The sequence below is a fragment of the Myotis myotis genome, unplaced genomic scaffold (assembly GCF_014108235.1).
Source record: "Myotis myotis isolate mMyoMyo1 unplaced genomic scaffold, mMyoMyo1.p scaffold_m19_p_18, whole genome shotgun sequence".
Lineage (NCBI taxonomy): Eukaryota > Metazoa > Chordata > Mammalia > Chiroptera > Vespertilionidae > Myotis > Myotis myotis.
Genome location: NW_023416322.1, coordinates 2,580,200 through 2,605,273, shown reverse-complemented (window position 1 = coordinate 2,605,273; position 25,074 = coordinate 2,580,200). Strand labels below are relative to the sequence as shown.

General features: G+C 59.3%; 1 protein-coding gene across 4 annotated transcripts in view; it reads right to left on the bottom strand.

Moving 5' to 3' along the window:
- Nucleotides 1-3,653: 3,653 nt before the first annotated feature.
- The window catches only part of UCK2 (uridine-cytidine kinase 2), a 49,026-nt gene continuing 27,605 nt past the window's right edge, over nucleotides 3,654-25,074 (bottom strand). Inside the window, exons 2-7 of one of the 4 annotated variants that reach the window (XM_036342579.1) lie at nucleotides 15,935-16,094; nucleotides 15,164-15,260; nucleotides 14,452-14,649; nucleotides 9,592-9,689; nucleotides 7,377-7,425; nucleotides 3,654-6,577 (exon numbers count right to left, since the gene is read on the bottom strand). In XM_036342579.1, the coding sequence (XP_036198472.1) occupies nucleotides 6,361-6,577; nucleotides 7,377-7,425; nucleotides 9,592-9,689; nucleotides 14,452-14,649; nucleotides 15,164-15,260; nucleotides 15,935-16,094 (819 nt within the window). In that variant the 3' untranslated portion in view covers nucleotides 3,654-6,360. The remainder of the gene's footprint in view (nucleotides 6,578-7,376; nucleotides 7,426-9,591; nucleotides 9,690-14,451; nucleotides 14,650-15,163; nucleotides 15,261-15,934; nucleotides 16,095-25,074) is intronic. The other 3 variants (XM_036342580.1, XM_036342581.1, XM_036342583.1) reach the window with 3 other exon arrangements.

Below are 25,074 nucleotides of genomic sequence, written 5' to 3'. Positions count from 1 at the left end.
TCAGAGGACAGAGGTGGTCCAGGAAAGAGGTGGTCAGAGGACAGAGGTGGTCCAGGGCAGAGGTGGTCAGTGGACAGAGGTGGTCAGAGGACAGAGGCGGTCAGTTGACAGAGGTGGTTAGTGGACAGAGGCGGTCAGTTGACAGAGGTGGTCAGAGGACAGAGGTGGTCCAGGGCAGAGGTGGTCAGAGGGCAGAGGTGGTCAGAGGACAGAGGCGGTCAGAGGACAGAGGCGGTCAGAGGACAGAGGCGGTCAGTTGACAGAGGCGGTCAGAGGACAGAGGTGGTCAAGGGCAGAGGTGGTCCAGGACAGAGGTGGTCCAGGGCAGAGGTGGTCAGAGGACAAAAGTGGTCCAGGACAGAGGCGGTCAGAGGACAGAGGCTGTCAGAGGACAGAGGTGGTCCAGGACAGAGGTGGTCAGAGGACAGAGGTGGTCCAGGACAGAGGTGGTCCAGGGCAGAGGTGGTCAGAGGGCAGAGGTGGTCAGAGGACAGAGGTGGTCCAGGGCAGAGGTGGTCCAGGGCAGAGGTGGTCCAGGACAGAGGTGGTCCAGGACAGAGGTGGTCCAGGGCAGAGGTGGTCTGTGGACAGAGGTGGTCAGCGGACAGAAGTGGTCCAGGGCAGAGGTGGTCAGTGGACAGAGGTGGTCCAGGGCAGAGGTGGTCAGAGGACAGAGGTGGTCCAGGACAGAGGTGGTCAGAGGACAGAGGTGGTCAGAGGACAGAGGTGGTCAGAGGACAGAGGCGGTCAGTTGACAAAGGTCGTCAGAGGACAGAGGTGGTCCAGGGCAGAGGTGGTCAGAGGACAGAGGTGGTCCAGGACAGAGGTGGTCAGCGGACAGAGGTGGTCCAGGGCAGAGGTGGTCAGCGGACAGAGGTGGTCCAGGGCAGAGGTGGTCAGAGGACAGAGGTGGTCCAGGGCAGAGGTGGTCAGAGGACAGAGGTGGTCAGCGGACAGAGGTGGTCCAGGGCAGAGGTGGTCAGAGGACAGAGGTGGTCCAGGGCAGAGGTGGTCAGAGGACAGAGGTGGTCCAGGGCAGAGGTGGTCAGAGGACAGAGGTGGTCAGCGGACAGAGGTGGTCCAGGCAGAGGTGGTCAGAGGACAGAGGTGGTCAGCGGACAGAGGTGGTCTAGGGCAGAGGTGGTCAGAGGACAAAGGTGGTCCAGGGCAGAGGTGGTCAGAGGACAGAGGTGGTCCAGGACAGAGGTGGTCAGAGGACAGAGGTGGTCCAGGGCAGAGGTGGTCAGTGGACAGAGGTGGTCAGAGGACAGAGGCGGTCAGTTGACAGAGGTGGTCAGAGGACAGAGGCGGTCAGTTGACAGAGGTGGTCCAGGGCAGAGGTGGTCAGTGGACAGAGGTGGTCAGAGGACAGAGGTGGTCAGCGGACAGAGGCGGTCAGTGGACAGAGGCGGTCAGAGGACAGAGGTGGTCTGTGGACAGAGGCGGTCAGAGGACAGTGGTGGTCCAGGGCAGAGGTGGTCAGAGGGCAGAGGCGGTCAGAGGACAGAGGTGGTCCAGGGCAGAGGTGGTCAGAGGACAGAGGTGGTCCAGGGCAGAGGTGGTCAGAGGGCAGAGGTGGTCAGAGGACAGAGGCGGTTAGAGGACAGAGGCGGTCAGAGGACAGAGGTGGTCAGAGGACAGAGGCGGTCAGTTGACAGAGGTGGTCAGTGGACAGAGGCGGTCAGAGGACAGAGGTGGTCTGTGGACAGAGGCGGTCAGAGGACAGAGGTGGTCCAGGGCAGAGGTGGTCAGAGGGCAGAGGCGGTCAGAGGACAGAGGTGGTCCAGGGCAGAGGTGGTCAGAGGACAGAGGTGGTCCAGGGCAGAGGTGGTCAGAGGACAGAGGCGGTCAGAGGACAGAGGCGGTCAGAGGACAGAGGTGGTCAGAGGACAGAGGCGGTCAGTGGACAGAGGTGGTCCAGGGCAGAGGTGGTCCAGGACAGAGGTGGTCCAGGGCAGAGGTGGTCAGAGGACAGAAGTGGTCCAGGACAGAGGCGGTCAGAGGACAGAGGCGGTCAGAGGACAGAGGCGGTCAGAGGACTGAGGTGGTCAGAGGACAGAGGCGGTCAGTTGACAGAGGTGGTCAGAGGACAGAGGTGGTCCAGGACAGAGGCGTTCCAGGGCAGAGGTGGTCAGAGGACAGAGGTGGTTTAGGGCAGAGGTGGTCAGAGGGCAGAGGCGGTCAGAGGACAGAGGTGGTCCAGGGCAGAGGTGATCAGAGGACAGAGGTGGTCCAGGGCAGAGGTGGTCAGAGGGCAGAGGTGGTCAGAGGACAGAGGCGGTCAGAGGACAGAGGCGGTCAGAGGACAGAGGTGGTCAGAGGACAGAGGCGGTCAGTTGACAGAGGTGGTCAGAGGACAGAGGTGGTCCAGGACAGAGGTGGTCCAGGACAGAGGTGGTCCAGGACACAGTGGTCAGAGGACAGAAGTGGTCCAGGACAGAGGCGGTCAGAGGACAGAGGCGGTCAGAGGACAGAGGTGGTCAGAGGACAGAGGCGGTCAGTTGACAGAGGTGGTCAGAGGACAGAGGTGGTCCAGGACAGAGGTGGTCCAGGGCAGAGGCGGTCCAGGGCAGAGGTGGTCCAGGGCAGAGGCGGTCCAGGGCAGAGGTGGTCCAGGGCAGAGAGGAGAGCAATGCAGAGGAGCAGGATCAGCTGAACCAGCCACACAACCACCACCTGTGACACCTGCCAGCCACCTGGCGGTAACTCACGATGCCGTCAGGCTGCTGCTCTCAGACTCCGCAGCAGCCCCGAGGGGGGCCTCCCCAGGAGAGCTCCTGTGGTTCTGCCGGGTCCTTGATGGGGTGCAGTCGGGGGAACAGGTGGCTGTTAGGGGCAGACGCACACTGAGGGTCCCTTGTGCCTCGGGGCCGGGCGCGCAGGGGTGCCGGGGAGCTGAGAGCAGCAGGGAGGTTGTGGGGGCCAGGCTGCTCCTCAGAGCACAAAGCCCATTATTGTAAACCCTGGGTGTGAGTGATGGAGGTCTTTTGCAAACAGGGACGTGGCCGCCTGCAGGGCCTGGCCTCGGAGCTCAGTCACACCGACACGCTCCTTCAGGACGCTCACACGTGGCACCCACCGGGTGTCCCACTGCCACAGGGGAAACCAACTTGGAAGGCGGTGTGTGGGTGCTGGTGGTGGAAGCTGAGGAAGGGTGGTGACTGGCCCAGAGAAAGCAGTGACAGGACCGGCGGGAGCTGAGCCAGAGGCCCAGGGCACAGACGCCTCCGGAAACCACAGTCGCTTTCAGGGGCAAAGGAGAAACGCCCACATGCCCGCAAATCACCAGGGTCCAGGCTGGACTGCGAGGCGGAGTCACAGCGCGCGTAGCCGTGTCCACCCGCAAAGGCTAGGCGCTGCCCTCCCACTGCCTCCGCCTCCCATCCTCCCCACCCCCCCCATCCTCCCCACCCCCCAAACCCTCCCATCGCCTCCTCACCCTCCCATCGCCCCCACCTCCCATGGCCCCTCACCCTCCCATCGCCCCCACCTCCCATGGCCCCTCACCCTCCCATCACCCCCACCTCCCGTGGCCCCTCACCCTCCCATCGCCCCCACCTCCCGTGGCCCCTCACCCTCCTATCGCCCCCGCCTCCCGTGGCCCCTCACCCTCCCATCGCCCCCGCCTCCCAAACACCACAGGAAGGCACAGGTGGCTTTCTGTTCCGTCTTTATTTACAACAAAGTACATTGCATGTGGCCATTCCTGTAACTGAACAATTGAGACCCGGTTAGGAGGCAGAGGGGGAGCAAGCATCTCAAAGAAAAAGGCCCAAGTCCCTCCCTGGCTGGGCTCCACCAGGGGAAGAGCAGCGAGGAGGCCCTGCCACACCTGCCACCTGCCCACCTGCGAGGGAGGCAGGGCCAGAGATCAAAGGGGCTCTGAGTTCCACTCAGCCCAGCGACGCCCTCCCTTGTCCCACCACCCAGAGGACAGGGTGAAGGGCAGAGCACCCCCCCCCAAACCCAGCACTCAGGTGACCCTCCACCAGCTGGGCTCCAGCCCCTCCCACTCCCCACCTGCCTGCAGCCTGACCCAGTGGCCTGAGACTGGTGACCCACTGGCACCCAGTCGAGTGTCCAATTGAGCCCAGGGGAGAGGAAGCCAGGGGCCATGCAGCCAGGAGCGGAGCAGAGCCCACTGCAGGGCCACTGTTCTAAAGGGGGCGCTGGAGACCCTCCCGTCACCGCCCTCGGCCTCCCTGAGCTCCTGTGGCCTCCCAGGGCCACGCCACCCACTCCCCACAGGACACCCGAGGTCAGCACCTGCGCTTCCACACCGCCCCCACCTCGGCTCCACTGGCCGGGCTGCCCACGGAAGAGGCTGCGGCAGGAGCTCCCTGAGCCTGAGGGAGTGCGGGGCCAGGCCTTCCCGCGGGCGGCCGCGGCTTCGTGCCCGTTTCCCACTCGCCTGGTCTGCGGACAACGCGTGGGAGGCCGTGCAGAGGGAGAAGCGGCTCTCGAAGGCCAGCCCCAGGGTCTGTCCTACAGAAGCTCAAGTTCAGCCTCAGCTGGCGAAATGCTGGGCTCGGCAGGGCTGCCCCTTTCCTGGCCCAGGACACAGGGTTCCCAGAACCGGGCCACGGTCCGCGCCCCCAGCAGAGCCACTGAGAACCGGAGATGGTTTTACCAGGAGGCCGGGCAGCCCACAGCGGCTTAGCACCCACACGATGGGTGGACGAGGCGGCTACGTAGACAAGGCTGAGATGAGAAAGCCCACCTTCCGAGGCAGGGGGACCCGCAGCCAAGGCACTAAATGGTTTGGCACCTGGGAGCTTCAAGTAAAGTTGAGGGTGCTACCCGCTGACGGACAGGCCAGGGCTCCGGCACGGGGGCGGGCCTCCCGGAGCACACAGGCACCAGGGCAGGAGGACCCCAACCCGGGCCTGCCCTCCACCCTTCACCTCAGAGCCGTGCAAGGCAGGATGGGAAAGGTAATGAACACTGATTCTGAAACCCAGCACCTCCGCCCGGGGCCCTCGGAGCCCGTGCCCCACCCGGCGGCTGGGGGTCAGGAACATCCTCAGGCCTGTGACACGTCTCCCCACTGTCTCAGGGCCGGCAAAGCTCTTTTGGGGTTTAGGTTTGAAACAGCAAAGCAGAGTTAGAGTCAAATCAGGTCCAGAAAAGGGGGGTCAACATGGATGGTGCTCGCGGAGCACGTGGCAGATGCACCTGAATGGCTCCGATGGGCTCGGCAGCATTGGGAAGGGAAGGGGAGGCCCCCCAGAACACTCAGGCAGGGCAGCCCATGGAGGACAAGCTGAGGGTGTGGCAACTGAGAAAGGGAGGCTGTCTCGGGCAGTTACAGGCTTGGGCGCGGACTCTAATCAGACCTCAACTGTTCCCCCCCCTTCTTGCACCCCCTCCCGCCAGAGTCCAAGAACCTGCTTCTTCCAAAGCTACTCATATTCGCCAAGAGGAAGCCCCCGGGGAAGAGGGAATTCTCCACCCCAAGCCTTTCATCCCGAGCCTCCAGCTTAGGACCTAAATGCCATTTCCCGCCACCCCCCACGCCCAGGGCTGCCACACCCGAAAGGCAGCCCATCTGCGATGCCGCCAGCGATGACGCTGCCTAAGGTGTGTGCCACCCCATCTCGCTGCAAATCCCCGCATCTCGGGGACAAAGCCACTGTGCCCTGCGCGGGCAGAGCTCTGTCGCCACTCTGCGAGGGGCTGCCAGCTGCCTTTCTGCCAGCAGAAGTCTCTTCAGCACCCGGATTGCAAGGGACCGCTGTGCGCCCCTCAGGCTGGGAAAAGCCTGGGGAGCCTGGTCCAAAACTCCCTGGGAGTCAGATCCCCGCCAGGGACGAGGGACAGGCAGCTCTGGCTCTGGAGACCGAGTCACGGGGGAGTGAGGGAGGCGTCACGCTGCCACCCGAGCAGCCAGCGGGGGGCGGAGGGTGGGCCGTTGGAAAGGGCCCCTTCCCTGAGTTTGATTTTTCGGGTGAGGTCTTGCCTAATTTCAACTCAAAAGAAAAAAAGTCTCTCTCCTCGACATGTCAGTAAGCTGCAGCTCCAAGCAGTGCATTTGGCAGGCGCTCAGCGTGGGCCACAAGCCCCGTGCTCCCACCTCACAGGCCAGCCGCCCGCCTGGACGCCAGGGGCCACCTGCCCCGGGGAAGCTCAGCGCGGGCCCTCCTGCAAAACACTCAGCAGCACACAGCTTTACAGGATTTCGTACATTTACACAAAAATAGATCCTTTTATATATGCGTGTGTACTGGTAACTGGTACAGGTTGGCATGATCAGGCATCACCAGTGGTAGTTGGCACAGTTCGTCATGTAAGCTCGGGGTCAAGTTCCACTTCAAGATCAAAGGCATTTCTTTTCCGTGTTGTTTTCTTAAATGAGCAGAGTCACAGGAAACCGTCTGTACAGACGGCCGATCCCCGGCCGCCGCCGTGCCCGGGAGCGGGGCAGGGCCCGGGGCGGGTCAGTGCGGCCGGCTGCTGGGCTCGGAGGCCTGCCTCTTGCGTGCGGGCGTGCAGCCGTTGAGATAGCCGTTGGTCTGCCGCTTGGACGGCCCTCCGTTGAGAATGTCCTGGATGTGCTGCACGATGAGGTTGATGGCCACTGGGGGGCAGAGACGGGCAGCGGTTAGGGACGCACCCGGGGTGGAGGGAACCGCCTCCCCGAGCCCCCCAAGGGGCTGACGTGACCCCCTGGAGGGTCCCAGAGGAAGACAGGCCGTGCCCGGACACGGGAAGCCCTGAATACACGGGCTTCTTCTGAGGTGGTCAGTCACGGCGGCAGCAAGGCGATCAGCCCGACCCCGTCTGCAGGCGTGAGGACTGGCCTTCTCCGCGGCACCACCGGCTGTGACCCGTCCCAAACCCAGTGACCCACGGAGGACCCTCTCCTCCAACGGCGATGCAACACAGGACTCTCTCTTCTCACCATTACAAACAATTATGCCAAGGATCAACTAACTTCAAAAACAGAAGCACCGAGTGCTTTCTGGGGTGACACGCAAAGAACACGTCTTCCGGGCACTGTCCTGGTCGTGCCAACCCAGCCCCGCCCTGGGGACCCGGACAAACCCAGGTGGCGGGCGTTCTACAAAGGTCACTGTCATGAAAAAGACAGGCTGAGGACAACAGGAGGCAGACAGCAAAAGTCTCAGCAAACAAACTAAATGTTTTAAATGGAGAAAATCAATGATAAGAGAATGAGAAGACAGGGTTTCTCCACACCTCTGGTTTCAGCCAGGGAATAGCAGTCCACATGTGTGCCCACATGCACACGTGCATAACACAGGGCCGGTGCCCACAGCCGCCGGGCAGGTGGGCATTCCTTTCCGGGGTCCGCCACCCCGCAGGGCCTTGTTTGGTCGCCCTGCCCCGCCCCAAAGCACGACACCCCGAGGACTCACCGAGATTGTCTACACCTCTCGGAATGATCACGTCCGCGTATTTCTTTGTCTGCGGAAAAAAGGTATTTAGAACTAAGAGGGGTTCAGAGAGAAAGCGGCCCAAGCCGCCCTGGGGACCGTGGGGAAGGGGTGGCCATCTCTCCACCTAACCCAGAGGGCAGCGGCGTCAGGCTTCGGACATAATTTTTTTACCCGCTTTATCTAAATTATAATAAATCAGCCCGGCTGGGTAGCTAGCTCAGTTGGTTGCGTATTCAATCTCTGGTCAGGGCACATGCAAGAACCAACCAATGAATGCATAAATCAGTGGAACAACAAATCATTCTATCTCTCCCCCCCTTCCCCTCTCTCTAAAATCAATCTATTAATCAATCACAATCAGCTTTTCAAGTTCACATTTGAACGTTCCACATGGTTTCAGTTTACAACCTGCAGGAGGAACCTGTGGTCTTTGAAACCAAATCTGTAATTGCTTCTTCACCCCCAAGAAAAGTGTGAATTAGTGAAACCCCAACTTCAGGGGAGCAATCCACCGGAACACCTGTGCAGCCGGCAGCGCGAGGTGAACCCAGAAAAGGCCTCTGAAGATGGGGCCCGGGCCCTGTCACGTCACTTATTTTAAAAACATGTTTTTATTGATTTCAGAGAGGAAGGGAGAGTCAAAAACATTAATAATGAGTCATGGATCGGCTGCCTCCTGCACGCCCCACACTGGGGACGGAGCCCACAACCTGGGCATGTGCCCCGACCACGAATCAAACCGTGACCTCCTGGTTCATAGGTCAACACTCAACCACTGAGCCACGCTGGCTGGGCTACACTTGTTGTTAAAAGGGTACAATTAGCACAAAACCCTTTTGTATTTCACTCACTGAGATTTTGTGGCCCATTTTCCAAAGAACTGTGTCTGGGTGTATAACCGAGGTTTAGGGTGAGACCACATAAACATGAGGCTCTCCAGACTGGAACGGTAACCCAGCCTGACCCGGGCAGACCATCGGGTCCGAGCTCCGGGCTCACCGGGGAGCGACCCGATCTCTCTGGGCACCAGTGGCTGGGCCGTGGGAACCAGCAGCAACCACCCAGAAAAAGTCTGTGCCGAATTCTGAGCTCACAACTCAGCCAGTCGGCAGAAAATTGCCAGTTAGCTCTAATTCATGTCCAATAATAAATTTAGTTTGCTCTCTCGTTACGTGAACAAGAGAAGTCCTCAGTCAGAGGGATGGATGGACGGACGGATAGAATTTCACCGCTGCTCGGCCGCTCTGCCCTCTTCCCAGAAACCTAAGCCTGAAACCCAATCCTCAAGGTTACTCCTGCTGACTCAGAGCCTGCCTAACCGGATCGGAAACAAAGTCAAGTCCGTCTGACGCAAGACCTGCTCGTAACAGACGGGAGGAACGAAGGCAGCCGGGAAGCTGACTCTCCAGGAAAGGAGCGAAGACCTGGCCCTCACTCTGTGCCTCTTCTCAACACCCTCCCAGCCCCCAGGCCTCCGGGGACCACCCAGACCAGGCCGAGCCCCCCCCTCCCCGCCCCCCCTCAAGCTGAATCATATGCCCTTAGGGAGCTAGCCCAGAGCTCAGCCAGCCTGGAGGAGACACGCGGAGTCCCCTTCCTCACGCAGGGCGCCCGGTCCCGGCGGCATTCACAGTCTCCCCAAGAAGCCGAGGACGCCCCTGCCCTGACCTTCCTGCTCAGAAAGCCTCCTCACTGCCAGGCTGTCGGGGCTGTGCCAGGGTGCCAGGGCGGGGATGCCCCCCAGCACAGCTCCCTTCCCGACGGGGACGCATCGGGCGAGAGGAGCTCGCACAGGCTGGGCTGAGTGACCGAGGAGGGTCAGAGGGGAGACCCTGCAGCGGAGCCCCCCCCCCCCCCCCCGCACACTCCACCCACCAGGGACCTTCCCGGGTGCCCACAGCCGAGGCGGAGGCTGCCCGGAGCTGTGACGCGCCTTCAAGCAAGCGCTCACACAGGAGCCTGGCCACGAGACGCAGGCCTCCCGGGAATGAGCAGCACCATCCCAAGGCCCCGACGTGAGACAGACTGAGGACCGGGGTCAGGCGGCAAAGCACCAGAGGCCGCCCTTCCCGGGGCCTCCGCAGAGGGTGGCGCTCCCAGTGAGCTGCGAGCAGGGCGCTGCCTCAGCCCACACCCGTGTGTCTGCCTACACGTTACAGTCCAGACTCGACAAAACAAACCGGGACGCACTCACCGGCAAGCAGAACTCCTCGAAGGCGGGCTTGACGAAGGTGATGTACTGGGACAAGATCTGCTCCAGGTCCCTCCCCCTCTCGCTGATGTCTCTTAACACTGTAAGAGAAGGGGGAACAGTGGGAAATGGCGCCAAAGCCGACCCCTGGAGCCGACCCGGCCTCCCGGCCTCTGGGTGGGCCACACGCTGGGACCTGAGCCGTGACCAAGAGCAGGTGAGCAGCGGCTTCGGGAAGACGAGTCCCACGTCTACGCCTGCTGCGGTAAAATTCGGCGAGGGCTCGAGGCTGAGCCACGGCTGCACGGCTTCTTGGTTCAAGCAGCATTTGACCTAATAAACTGCAGTGTGGACAGCCGAAGAGCGGGGCCGTCCTGGGGAGCCCAGAAGGTGGTGGGCTTCCTGGCGGAGGGGCACACTGCCCACCTGCCTCCCGTCCCTGCACCTGTGTGCCGTCAGCGACCCTCTGCTGTCAGCCTTTCCCACTCAGTCACGCACAGAGGTTTGCAAACGGACGACGACTTAGTGAGAAACAAGGAAACCACAGTGCAGGGAACGATGGGTTAACCCTGGGGAGCAGCCCACACTGGGCAGGGTGATGCAGGGACATTCAAACACCTTTTTTAACAGACTCATGTGTCCAAAACGGAGAGGGTCTGCCCGACGAAGCACTGAGCCATGGCTCTGCCACAGAGCACGAGCCGCCCCAAGCCTGTTTCCCCAAACTCAGCAGTGAGCTGAGAGGTGAGTCTGTCTGTCAAAACAGCCCCCCTGCCCTGGCCAGGTGGCTCGGCTGGTTGGGGCGTCTTCCCGTGCACAAAGGGTCACAGGGCTGATTTCCGGTCCGGGCACATTCAGGAGGCAACTGATCGCTGTTTCCCTCTCATATGGATGTTTCTCTCTCTCTCTCTCTCTCTCTCTCTCTCTCTCTCTCTCTCTCTCTCTCTCTCTCTTCCTCTCCCTTCCTCTCGATCTAAAATCAACTGAAAAATTTAAAAACAAACAAACCAAAAAAACCAGCCTCCCCCTACAGATGTCACTCTGAACCTTGGTGCACGAGCTGTGAGATCTTTCCCCCCCCAAATGGCATCACATCCACCCCCAGCCAGCTCTCAGGGCACAGGCTGGGGGATGGGATGAAGCCGCTGTGAACGAACACAGGGAGTGTTTGTGAGCGAGTCTGGAAGTCACATCTGACCAATCCTGCTTGCACACACCTATGCACACGGACACGCACGATCAGAAGGGGCAGGGGAGCGGGGGGAGGGGAGGGTCGTGGCTGTGATCCAGGCTGGCCGGGGCCAGCGTCCAAGACCACAGTCTAGAGCAGGTGCCACTGCTGCGCCCCGACTTCCTCCAGCTCCTCCGAGGTGAGCCCAGGGAATAAGTGGTGGGTTGGCCCCTAACCTCCCTAACCAGTCCTCCCTAACCTCCCTAACCAATCCTCTCTAACCAGTCCTCCCTAACCTCCCTAACCAGTCCTCTCTAGTCCTCCCTAACCTCCCTAACCAGTCCTCCCTAACCTCCCTAACCAGTCCTCCCTAACCAGCAAGACTTGCCTGGTGACCCTGACTGTCCTCCCAGACCAGAGCAGGCTGTCCTGATAAACGGCCTGTCCCTCAGGGCATTCCGACACAGGCTCTGCAGGTGGGGCCAAGACACACAGCAGCGGCCACCAATCCTCCAGCCGTCACCAAAGAGGAAGCCAGAGCCTACGATGGGAACTGAGACAAAGCAAAGGCCACCAGCAGCCAGCTTACTCACAGCCCTGCAGGAGCCCGAGGCGGTCTCACAAGGCAAGCTTTTCACACAGCCGACTGCTCCTGGACAGGAGTCCGTCCTCACCCAGCCTGTGTGCACACACACGCACACGCACACGCACACACACACGCACTCACATCCTCAGCCTAGGCCTGCAGCCCCTCCCGTCACCTGCTGGAGGGGCAACAGGCAGGGAAAGCAGGTGGCCACCTGTGTCTACTCCCCAGCCCAGAAGGCGCTGGTCCCCACCGAGGCGGCCTCTGTTCCCGCCTCTGAACGATGGTGACAGGCCCTTCCTCACGCTGTCATGAAGGGACCCAGGGTGAGGGGCGCTGGGCCCGCACGCAGCATGGGTGCAGAGTCTGGGAGCTTCAGGACCAAGAGAGCACCGTGAACTGAGGGGAGCGGTCAGACCAGCCGAGAGCCAGAGCCTGCACAGCAGCTGGGAGGTGGGGTGGGTGCAGTGCGGGAAGGGACAGCAGGACACACACAGCATATATATACACACGTGCATCACACAACATACACACAGAGAGACACACGCACACACATACATCACACAACACACAGACACACACACGCGCGCACACACACACACACACACACGCGAGGAAAGGAAGGCCTCTATGGTTTCTACCCTGGACTCTGGGACCACTGGGCATCTAAAGGCCCGTCCGCCTCGCCCCCTCTCCCGGGTCCCTCCAGGGCACTGTCTCCTTGGATGGGATGGGCCCTCCTGCTCCTCGCTGTTGGGACATGGAGAAAGTCGAGGGCTGAGTCCGGATAAGCTCTTGGAACAAAGTGGGAACTCAAGGACTCACAGCCAGCTCCTGGCCGGCACTGTGACCTGCACAGCTGTGCCAGGACAGGCCCAGGCGGGGGTGGGTCAGGGCAGAACAGCACACGTCCACCCACATTCCCGCCACGGTGCCCACCATGCCTCTTCTGCTCAGCCAAAGCCTGGACACCACTCCGCGGACCCGTAACAAATACGCTTCCTCGTGGCTGCGTCACTTCACTTTCAGTGCCGCCCCAGGGCCCTTCCCGGGGTGGGGGAGGCGGGGGCAGGGGTGAGTGCCCAGAGGTCCGGGGGAAGGAGGCCCCTCGGAAGACGTCTCTCCGGATTGCATGACGCAGAGCAGGCGCCCCGCCCACTCAAGGAGTGATGGACAGATAAGCCACTGCCTCACTCAGGCTGCAGGAATGTCCCGTGCCCCGCAGCTGCTCCTGTCTGCCCTTTCCGTGCAGCCCTGCCCCCACAGAGCCCCTGCCCAGCCGCCCTCCATTCCAGGCCGCCCTCCATCCCAAGCTGCCCTCCGTCCCAGGCTGCCCTCCGTCCCAGGCCGCCCTCCGTCCCAGGCTGCCCTCCGTCCCAGGCTGCCCTCCGTCCCACGTGCACAGAAAAAGGACCTGAGAAACAGCACGCCGGGAAAGTCCCGCAAGTGCACCAGGGAAGTGGCTCACCAGTGGGCGCACGAGAGGACAGGCCCTCAAGAGACGCAGCACCTTCCCGGGGAGACAGGGAAGGTGGGGCTGCAGAGCTAAGCCCTCAAAACCCCAGGGGCCGCCTCCCCACCTCCCCCGACTCCACAGAATGGTCAGGACAAATGAGGGACTTCCTGTTCGATCTCCACCGCCTCCTCACACTCTCGCCTGATCTCACCAACTCCTGAGGCCAGTCCCCAAGGAAGGACGCCTCCCACCTCAGGCAGAGCGGATTTCCGTCTCCACACCGACACTGATTGATGCCCCTCGCTCACATCACCTGCTTCACCTCCAACGTCACAAGCAGCCCAGGAGGACCCACCATCAGGTGATCGATAGGAAAGGAGGTCTGAAGAGGTGAAAGCACAGTGTGCCTGAGGGCACCCAGCGACTACTAAAAGGGGAAACCAGGACTCGGCTCAGTCCACATGGTTCCTCGTGCCTCCGCCGCCTCCCTGAGGTCCCGGCAGACCTCCAGGCAGATCCCAGGCGGCTGGGTGTGACTTAAGGATCAGCCAGGCCCTGAGGCAGGTGCACAAGGAAGTCAGGCTCGGGCGCGGCTGTCAGGACTCCTACCTGGCCAGTCTCAGCCCTAAAACCCAGATGTCTCCCGATTACCCATAGAGAGATCCACCAACATCTCAAAACCAGCTGGAGCCCTGCTTTTTCCGTCACAGAGCTCTGCTCCCCCCACGCACCCCCAGCCAGCAGCGTGGATCCCGCTACACTTGGGCGGCAGAGCGCTGGACTGGCTTCTCCACACGTGGCTGGGTCCGTGCGCAGCTCTTGCAATAAGACCTCAGAAATGAATCAGCTGCAAATGTTTCGCAACCGGGCACACTTCCCAGATACTGAGGTCAGAGGCGCTGGGCTGGCACTCAGCAGATCCAACTGCCACTGGCTGCTCGGTGCCAAGGGGCTCACCTTGTCATTTCCTGTCTCCACGAGGCCTGAGTCAACCTTCATTCCCTCCTCGCCCCCACGGCACTGCCTCCGCAGGCCCTCTCATCTCTCCCCAGCTCCCCCGTGACGATGACAGTGCGCCTGTCGCCCGGATCAGCGACACAGCCCTCCAACAGCCTGTGCAGTCTTCACGCGTGTGCGTGTGCGTCTGTGGGTGGCCCCCGCCCCACCCCACCACAGCCGAGCCCCAGCCCCTCCTCCACGCAGCCTCCTGCGCTCTCTGCCCGATGCCCCAGAGCTGACTGCGGGCTCAGCTGCTCCCAGACCACGAGAGCTCCGTGATCACAGGACACAGGCCACGCTCAGTAAGGCCCGCAGCGGGGACAACCGGCTTTGTCCGAAGCCGCTGGACAGTGACGGGACCTAGAGCGCTTTCTGGAAACCAAGGGGCTAGAGAAGCAGGCTGTGGAGGAGGCACCGGCGCTGCCGGCAGGGTCCCTGCCCAGCTGTCCTACCCTCAGCTCCGTCTGGACCGAGGTGCCGTGGGAACCTCACAAGGAGCAGAGCTCTTGACCAGACGCTTCTCCAGAGAAACCGGAATAAAGCTCCTCGCTCATCTCCGTGAGCTCACAAAGCTTTCGCGACCCAGGGACTAGTCCCTTCTCAGATGTCACCCAACGTTGGGGCAGCGGGGGCCGGGGGCCGCGCACACACCTCTGCGGGAGAGCCGGGTGTCCGCGTCCGTGTCCACGAAGAGCTTCATCTGGAACAGGTCGCGCACCTCCTGGGAGTAGAAGGCCAGGATGCCTTCGAAGAGCACCACGTCCGCGCGGTAGACGGTCACCGTCTCCTCCTTCCTGCACACAGCGCCGGGCTGAGCGCCGGGCTGGGCGGGGCTCCCAGGGACCAGAGCTAGAGCCATGGGGGGGGGGGGGGGCCCTGCGGTCCTCCCTCGGACTTAGCAGAGACCCCGCAAAGGCGGTGACAGCGGGACAAAGGGCTCCTCCGACCGACCTGAGCCTTCACTCAGGCAGAGACACCTGATGTGGACGGAGAAGGGAGCGGACAGGAGCAGGCGGGGCTGCAGGAACGCGCTCGGCCTGCATCCCTGAGGCTTTCAGAGGCCTGGCTCTCAGTTTCCTCCAACAACCCGCCCTTCCCCAGACCTGGGAAGGACGGAGGGAGGGCCAGAGGGAGGGAGGGAGGGCCAGAAGACAGCTCCAGCGACTCCTCAGGGACCATCCCCTTTGGTAACGGTGGTAACGGACGTGTTCCAGCTGCTCCAAGAAGCGCCGGTGACACCCCGACCTGCTCATCGGGGCGCGCAGGCTGCTGTCACCGCCCTCCCCGCCAGGGGGCCGTGGGCACGGCAGGGAGGACAGGGCCGGGACCCAGGCGCAGAGGACACCCCGGGCCGCTCACTCACCGGGAATGGGTGACGAAGTCGTACACGGGGATCTGCACGGTTTTCCCCTCCATGATTTCTTTGAGGGTTTTGAAGATGAGCTCATTGTCAAAGGCATCTGAAGGAGAACAGACGGTTATGTCCTTCCTTTTAAGTGACTTCTGCCCCGTGCACAGGGCAGCCCTACCAACCCACGAGCCCACGTCTCAGCACGAGACTGAGCTCTGAGAAGAGGGTTTTCCCTCTGCTTGGCTGCCGGGGAGCGGGCATATGTCACCCGGAGAGCTCCCGGGGCCAGGAATGCCCCCAGGACCGGGGGAGCGGCAGGCATCGTGCCCACAGCTCCAATTCTCACTAAGAACCCCCCGCCGAAGGGGCAGTGTGCTAACCTGAGCTTCAGGAAAGCCAACCCCAAATGAAGTCGAACCTACAGGCTTTGTTTAAAATGAGCCAGAAAAACCAGGCAAAAGCTGTTCAGGCAGACCCCCTGGACCCCCATCTTCCTCCTGCCAATCTGGGAGCTTTACCCCCAGGCGTGTCCGCGCAGTGCGGGTGCTGAGGACAGTGAGGCGAGGACACAGGACAGCATGCAGGTCTCGCCTGGGTCTGGCTCACCCCCACAGAATGGCTCTTGTTCAGGACAGATGCCGCCAGAATTAGGAAGCCATGCAATGCAGGCTGAGAAGCCCCCCAGAACCCTGCAAGGCACCCAGCAGCCTCCGTCTCCAACGGGAAACAGGGAAGTCAGGCGCTCCCGCCATCCTAGCTTCACCCCTTCACTCCTCAACTCACCCGGGTGATCGAAGTTGAACTGGCCCTTCAGGGCCTTGGCCTTCTGCTCGGAGGTGAGGACACGGTAGAAGCTGTCCTGGCTCAGGATGACCACCTGCTTGTGGTGGTGGTCCACCTCGTTCTGCCCCAGCAGCTGCACGATCTTCGCACAGACGGAGGACTGGAGGGGAGAGGAGCACGGAGTGAGGGGAGCACGAAGCGAGGGGCGCACAGAGTGAGGGGAGCACGGAGCGAGGGGCGCACGAAGCGAGGGGCGCACGGAGCGAGGGGCGCACGTCCTCTGCAGGCAGGGCTTTGGGAGGAAGTCTGGGGTCCAGTCGCAGTGCGGGGGTGGGAGGGGGCGCGGTCGTTTCTGCCTCCCCTCCACATGGCCTTTCCCAAAGCCAATGCAAGTGTCCACCAGTCCTTCCCCCCGGCCAGTGCTCTGATGTAGACACAAAGCGGGCAGCTGGGTGGAAAGCAAGCCCGGGGGTGGCGTGCTGATGGGCCAGACGCTCCCGGTCAGGGAGGGGCTGATGGGCGCCCAGGAGACATCGCTCAGCCCCCACCCCCATCTCTATAGCGACCGAATCCGCACCCACAGCACAGCCAAGGCTGCGGCTGTGATCCCGTCTCTGCGGTCCCTTCTGCTCTAGCCCACAGCCCCCTTCACCCTCACAGCGAGCTCAGGCCCGTGGAGCCGAGTGACCTGGGACCGGAACATCCCCAAACCCACAGCAACTTGGGGAAGCCAATCCCAAACGAAGTCGAACCTACAGGCGTTGTTTGAAATGGGCCAGAAGCCCTGCCCGGTGTGGCTCAGTGGATAGAGCATCTGCCTGCGGACTGAAGGGTCCCAGGTTCGATTCCAGTCAAGGGCATGTACCTTGGTTGCGGGCACATCCTCAGTAGCGGGTGTGCAGGAGGCAGCTGATCGATGTTTCTAACTCTCTATCCCTCTCCCTTCCTCTCTGTGGAGAATCAATAAAAATATATTTTAAAAAAAATAAAAAATAAATAAAATGGGCCAGAAAAACATAGAGCCTGTTGACCTGGGGCAGCAGGCACCCAGACTCTTACACGCTTCTCTCCCCTGCTGTCACATTTGCATTTTCACAGAATGGGGGGAAGGGAGCCGCCAGGCTCCACCCTCCCCCCCCCACCACGCCTCCTTCACTTTCCCTCTGTGTCCTCCTCAAAGGGATGAAATGGCGCTTCGAGGGTCCTGTTCCCTTAAGAGAAATAATTCATTAAGGTTTAAGCAGGCAATTACAAGCTTACAGGAAGCCAAAAAGGAGAGAGCAAGCAACTTCAGGGTGGGCCAAGACTGCAAATAGTTACAGTCACAAGACAAACACCAGATGGTCCCACTTACGTGAGCTGTGGGAGCAGCCACAGCCACAGCCACAGAGGGGAACGCAGCGCGAGGGCGCCTGGGCCCGGGGTGGGGTAAGGGAGCGATGTTTAATGGGCACGGTTTCAGTTTCACGCAGTCAAGTTCTAAGTTCTGGGGATCCACTGCTCAACAATGTGAATGCGCCTAACGCTCCTGAAATGTACACTGAACGACGGAAATTTATGTACTAGAGGCCCGGTGCACAAAAATCCGTGACGGAAAGGATTATTATACCCACTCTTCTGATGGTGAAGACTGAGGGGGAGAGAGGTTAAATGACTTGCCCAAGGCAAGTGGCAGAGGAGCCAGGGTTCCCACCCAAGCAGCCAGATCCATACCCAGCTCCCGGGTGACCTGCCCTTCCAGTGGGAGCCGGAGCTGTTCTGCATGTCTGTTTTGCATATCTCTGTATGCAGCGCAATGGTGTATCCAGAATATATTCTGCCCCTGCCCCTCTGACATCCTATCTAAAGGGGGGCATTGGGGGAAGGGGTGATAAGCCAGCTAGCACTATGGGCTGCAATCTGAATACAAAGTTAACACATTGTTTGCGGGTAGTTTTTATCGCGCGCTAACAGGTGGCGCGGGCCATTTTTGCAGTTGAATAGATTGATTACCGTTATACCTGGAAGCACATACATAATTCACCATTGTATGTGTTAGAGACCCAAATTTTGTCCTTTGGAATTCATATATCTGCATGTTAGCATCCCTTTAGAGCAATAAAAAGTATAAAAATAAACGTATTTATACGTTACCCAAAAAAGTATAAAAATAAACGTATTTATACGTTACCCACATTCTACCGCTAGTCTATAAAAAACGTATTAATACGTGTCCTGCGCTCTACCACCAGTCAACGTAAAACGTATAAATACGTTTCCCGCATACAATGTGTTAAGACCAGTTCGGTCATCTTTAGGAAAAGAACAATCATATGAAAGAATCCCTGAAGGTGATTTGCAGTTTCTTCATTTATATGGCACTTGGAAGGTACCATCTCATTTAATTCCACCACAACAAGATATTATTAGACATTTTCTCCCAGTGAGGAAACAAACTGAGTCAATCAAGTTCAATGATTTGCTTAAGGACCCACAGCTGCCGCAGGTCTAACACCAAACACGCCTTCTTCCCACTGTTCCCGAACCGAAGCCCGATATTCCCCATCCACTGGTTCCACGTCCAGAGAACAGGGACGGGGGAAGGAGAAGGGAGGGAATTAGAAATAGGGTGCTGCTCTGTCCTTCATCATTAAAGTCCACATGTGGGAAATTTCACACAGCTTCCTATGACTGAAGGCAGGCAAGTGATCTGTGTACCAAAAGCTAAAAGAAAAAACACAGCACACACACACCTGCCCAAGGTATCTGAAAGCTAAACTGGGGTTATGTTCAAAAGAATCCAGCTGTGAGAAGCCGGCAACTATGGGCCCAAAGAATCCTTTGCAATTCAGAGAATGAGCCACCGGTGCCGGTGCCCAAATGCGCTGAGCGGTCAGCGGCTTGTCCAAGGCCCTCCAGCTGCAGCGCCCAGCAGGACAGCTGTGGAGTCCGCGCAGGTTCCCACCTGTGCAGCGTTTCTCCATGAGGCTCACATAGGAGGTGGCTCCAACTGCCGACACCGTCCACCGGGCTGTTCTAGAGTGTGTTCCGGGGTCTCTAAGACCCTCTGCCCACCCCAAGGCGGCTGAAGGAAGAAAGCAAAACACGAACGCAGGTGCGCTCCGGCGGCCGCTTGCCAGCCCTCCACTCCAGCCCCCGAGCCCAGCTGGACAGGTGGGAGAGCGTGGCTCAGCCCCGGGGGGCTCAGGCCGCGTGTCCCTCGGAAGGGCACCCCTACCGCTGCTGCCCGACGTTTCAGAATCCCACCGAGTGGCCCATCCTGCTGAGTGAGCTGCTTCCGAGTCAGAGGGGAGCAGAGCACAGCCCAGGCCTAACACAGCGGCTCCAGGCGGGGCGCGGACGCCTCCCCCGCGGGGCAGGCGGTGGGCACCGGTTCAGAATGGTGGGGAGATGCACCGTTAGCCCCGCAGCTAGCGGTGTGGAAGGCCAGGAAGGCTCCCCTCCCTCCCACCTCTGCCTCTGCTCAATGACTCCTGACAATTTCTCTTTCCCCGTCACTGTCGTTAAGAAAGAGGCCACTAACTTACGTGGCGTCCAGCATGGCCCCCAGACCCGACAGCACGCACCTGAGGGCAGGGGCTGCTCCCCACACAGTTCCAAAGCTCAAACTTAGAGGCACAAGCGCCAGTCGTTGGCCCTGGGTGCCCGAGACGGAACAAAGCTCCAACCTGCGAAGTCGATTCCCAGTCAAACCAGCTGACTGAGCAGCGATGGGAGGTGCCACACATTGCCTCCTGGGAATATCCTGGCATCCAGTCTTGGGGTCCCAAATGGCCCCAGAAACCATGCATTGCTGAGTGGGTTCTCCTAGCTACAATACAATGGCCATACCACACACACACGAATGAATGGCCAAAAAGCAGCCACAGGTCAATCCAGTCACCTGCAGCTGCTGGAGCACAGAGACCAATCGGCAATCGGGACTCAGCTTTATTCCCAGAGCCTGGCAGGGTTTGGCACCTGCGGGCTCACTCAAACATGAACCTCAGCAGTCCTCTTTTCTTCTTCAGAATTTTAAAAATGCAGTTTGCCCTCCTCATTCTCAGCATCAGCCTTGATTCCATCCTAAAGTATGTAACGACGTGGGCAGACCCAGCTGGCTGTGCACCCTATCTCAGTGCCTGAATGGTAGCGGGACATGTGACTGCATTTCCCAAGCTCCTTTGCAGCTTGCTGTGCCCGTGCTAAGTTCTGGCGAATTAGAGAAGCAGGCGTGTGAAGTGGCAGCTTCCGGAATTTGCTTAAAGATTAAGGGTACCCTCTTGATTCTCCTTCCTGTTGGCTGGAATGAAGACTTGATGGCCGGAGCTCAAGCAGCCACTTTGCAGCATCAGTGTCACACTAACGAAGGGTAGGGAAGCAGCAAGATGAAGGAGCCCCAGACTCAAATGACCATAGAACTGAGAGAGGAATGAAGAATGAGACATTATCTTGTTTACACCCTGTTATTTGAGGGTTTCTATCCCTTTGGAGGGAAATGATCCTGAAACTGATGTCAACACCCACATAACCAGTACACCTCGCTGTAAACGTTCTCTCGAAGCTTGGGGTAATAGTCATTCATGTCCTGGGCCAAGAGGCTCCTTATTCATCGCAGGGGCCACAGCCATCTCAGCAGCCAAGTCACTTCCAGGTGAGTTTTAAAAGGTAGGGATGAGGAGCCGTCGCCTGGACCAATAGCCCCAGACCACTGGGCACCGCTCTGCCACCTGCCAGACCGCATGTATCCACCAGGACATGTCAGAACAGAGGAACTTTCTCCCGCCTTTCAGCACCTTGTGCTGCAGGCCAAGCTCTCCACAGAGGAAACCCAGATATTACAAAAAGAACTCAGTGAAAACTTCCCCCTACAAAGGCTCTTACTCCCCGATCCCTGCGCTGGTGCCAAGTCAGGGGGTCCAGCCCAGACAACCCCAGCGATCAGACTTCACGAGAAAAACGCTGGTCGATCAACAGTCAGCGACATACGCACGTTCCCAGGACTTTTCCGTGAACTGCCAATCTCATCGAGCTCCCGGTCCCAGGAGCAGACGCTCACTTCCGGTTCCTACAATTACACGTTCGGCTCTGTCCCTTCGGTCACGAAGTTCACCGGGTCAGTCAGCTGAGGGGCAGTGAGCAGCTGACACACAGAGCGAGCACGTGCCGGGGACGTTACACGCACCCGTATTTAATCTTCAATCCAACTCTGGGAGGCGGTTCTGATGTGTCCACTTTATGTCCACGGGCAGACAGGTAGACGGCGTGGCCTGCCCACCACCACTCAGCCAGAAAGCCGCTGAGCCGGCCGCAAAGGCGTCACATGCTCTGAACCACACACCCTGCCTCGCCACGCTGTCACGGGACAGGCACCTCTTCTCTTCCTGGTGCCCCGTGGCCCTGCACACACGCGAGGGCCAACCATGGCACACAGGAGCTGCGGGCACAAGCACAGGCGGGCTCCGCAGAGCACAGGCTGCTGGCTTCTCTAGACGTTCCTTCTCTGGTAAATGCTTCACTAGGGAAAGAGCAGGCAGCTGGGTCACTTCTGACCCTCCAACTGGTTCTCTGGTAGGAAATGGTCGCTGAGTCCATGGGCACAGGTGACCCGTGCAGCTGTTGGGAGCAGAAATGAGCAAGAAAACCTCGCCCTGGACCCACACACAGGTCCTGGCCGGTGGGGCAGCAACTGGAGAGAAGCCCTTTCAGAAAGCCGGCACAGTGTCCCTGCCCTCCAACACCGACGACTTACAGTGACACCGACCAAGGTCACAGGCGGTGAGTCAGTGTGGAAGCAGAAGGGCCCGGCTCCAACACTGACTGCCACCCTCTAACCGACGCGGGCCGTGGCGGCAGGGGAAGCTGGGGACAAATCGTCCCAAATGAAAATTGCGGTAGTTCTGCATCATCTTAAACAACCAAAAGGTGTGTGTGCCGGAGGGGGGGGGGGGGGAGGGCAGGGGGATTGTCCGCACTCCTCTTGGGAGGCCAAGCTCAAGGCACGTGCACAGCCTGGCTGACAGCTACCACCAAGTCACGGCAGCACAGGGCAGGGCTGCTCGCGCTGGAGGTGACGTGGTTTAATCCAGATTAAAATCAATCCGTGCAAAACACGGATCTCCGCCTCCCGACTCTGATTCTGAGCCTGAGTGCGGAATCTGTGGATGCTTCTCTGTTCCTCAGAGGACAGACACAGAGAGCACCACACACACACACACATGCATGCACACACACACGCTCTCTGACCACACCGAGGCGGAGGGCCGGCTGTGCTGAACTTGCTGCTGTGAGGCCCTCTCTGAAGGTGGAAGCACAGAGGGCTTGCTGGAGGCCCTTCCTTGCTGCATGAGGCAGTGGGTGCACGAGGGGGTCTATTCCCTGCCCCTTTCACTGAGGGTCCGGAGGCAGGCCCATGGGAGGGCCCAGAAAACTGAGTGCTCTGTCCCAGGAAGAGACCCCGTGGCCGCGGCACACCACAAGCCACCACCTGCCTCAGCCTCGCCCCGGAGCAAGGACAGCGTGTCTGTTACAGGAAGGACGGCCACGACCAAAGGCCCGTGGCGAGGCACCAGAAGGACGCTGATTTCCCTGCGTTTAACACAGAAAGGATGAAGGAGAGCACGGGTGCCGTGGACCCTCTGCTCAGCCTCCCCACGTCGAGGGCCACCACGATGGCCACTGAGTGTGGACGGGGCAGCTCAGCAGGGCTTTGCTCTCACGCAGACGGAGTTACACTGCCTGTCCAGCGATCCTTAACCAGATTGCAAGCCGGAAGCCCGACGACCTGGTTAAGAGGTTTTTATAATTTCCTCCCCAGGGCTCCCCAGCACCGTCTAACTAGAGCAGTGGGGGAGGGAACCAAGCGCGCACTGAGTACACACTTCCCTTCTCCTGCCCCTCAAAACGCAGTTACCGCTTTCCCTCCAGCATCTGCGGAAAGGGCCTCAGCTCCTCTATCAGCAGACTCGGTCTCCTCGAGTGGCTCCCTCCCATCATTCACCAGCGCTCTCTAACCCCCAAACTCCCCCGAGATAAAAAATAAACAAAAGCAACACAGACCGCCTTCCTCTGGAGAGGACGGCGCGCACCGAATGTCCTCATGAACGATGAGGGCCGCCTGAGGTGGGAAGCAGTTCACAGAACCATCCTGGGGACGTGGTGAGTGTCTCTGGCTAACCCGGGAAACGGAAGCAGCACCCAGGAGTAAGGCTGAACTTCTGTTTTGGACCCACACAGATATGTGCAGCTGGTGTGACAGAATGCAAGTGCAACTCCGGGAGGGAGGGAGGGAGAGAAGAAGGAAGGGAGGGAGGGAGGGAGGGAGGGAAGGAGGGAGGGAAGGAGAGAAGGAGGAAGGGAAGGAGAGAAGGAGGGAGGGAAGGAGGGAGGGAAGGAGGGAAGGAGGGAGAGAAGGAGGGAGGGAGGGAGAGAAGGAGGGAGGGAGGGAGGGAGGACGATGGCCTTTCCCAGAAATGAAGCTGGAGCAACTAGCCATCCAGGGGCCAAGAAGTGAGCTTGAGCTCAACCTCTCACCTTCCAGAGAAATCAACTCCAAAGGGAACACGGGCTTATGTAAAACAAAACTACAAAACCTTTGAAGAAAAACCTCGAAGCAGGTCTTCAGGGTCTAGTGTTTGGCGAAGATTTTTGTAGCACTGACACCAAAAGCACAATCCGCACGGGGGACGTGGGGACACGGCGCTTCATCAGCAGTAAACCCAGTGAGACGCTTGCCCCCGAGGAGGCAGGCCGGGAGGAAACGCTCCCCAGCGCCCGTCACACCAGGGACTGCTGCTCCAAAATATGTAAAGAATTTCAAACGCGGCAGTAAAAAGACAAACAGCGTATCAGAACTAGAGCAACAGCCAAGAAGAGGCACTTCACCCAAGGGACACAGGCGGCAACCATGAGAAGATGAGATCACTAGCCTTCAGGGAAATTCAAGTGAAAACGGAAGAAATGTGTTTGGAGCTCATCCTGGGCACCTTCAGGGAGGCAGCCGGTCAATGTTTCTCTCACATCAACGTTTCTCTCACTGCACTCTTTCTCTCCCTTCCCCCGTCTCTCTTAAAAAAAAAAAAAAAAAAATCACTAAAAAACATATCCTCAGGTGAGGATGAAAAACACCTATATATAAATATATAAAACCAAAGCCAGGACGATGAGGAATAGAAGGGGTAGAGAAGACAGGGGGGCCGACAGAGGACAACCAGGGCTCCGCGACGAGGCAATGTCTGTTTTCACTGTATCGGTGTCAGTACCCTGGCTGTGTTTTGGGGAAACTGCGTAAATGACACATAGGTTCGTTCCATTATTTCTTACAATTGTATGTGAATCTACAATTCCCTCCAAAGATTGATGTTTAAAAAAAAATGATGAATGACCTTCTGCAAATCTGTCTTTGCTGAAATTCGGCCTCCCACACACCACTGTTAATAAGGAATCGATACGGAGAGGATGTATTTTGCTCATGGGGCAGACATAAATTTGGGGGCCAAATAACAGACTGTCATGGGCTAAACTGTGGCCCTAGAAGAGACGAACAAGCCCTAACCCCCAGGACCTCCGAATGGGACCTCACTTTGAACAAAGGCCTCTGCAGATGTAACTCAGGTAAAGGATCCCGAGAGGAAATCATCCTCGACTGGGGGCGGGGCTAAACCCCATGACAGGTGTCCTTAAAGAAACAGACAAGGAGACACAGAGACGGGGAAGGGTCATGCGGGAGGAGGCAGAGGCCGGAGACCCCCCCTCACCAAGGACGCCACCAGCAGGGCAGACGGCCAGCGGGCCCGTCCTTCGGAGCCGCTGCCGCTGAGCTGAACTCCGAGGTTTTGGACTGCGGGGTCCAGAACCAGAAGAGAGTAAGTCTGTTGTTTTAGCCTCCAAGTGTGCGGCCTTGTTACTGGAGCCCCAGGAACGAATAGACTGTCATTGTTTAGCGGGTGCGTTTCTCTCTTTTCTAACCGCGGAGCACTTTCGTCAACGTCTATGTCTGCAGATGTCCACACACAATGTTTTTCTTCTTCCAGAAGCGATATGCCAGGAGGGTGTGTCATTTCCTTTTAATGGTGCTTTCTGTTTGCTCACAGTAATCTGCTATTGACACATAGGTGTGTCCACTTCATCAAATATCCTGCTTAATAATTAGCGTACAGGCC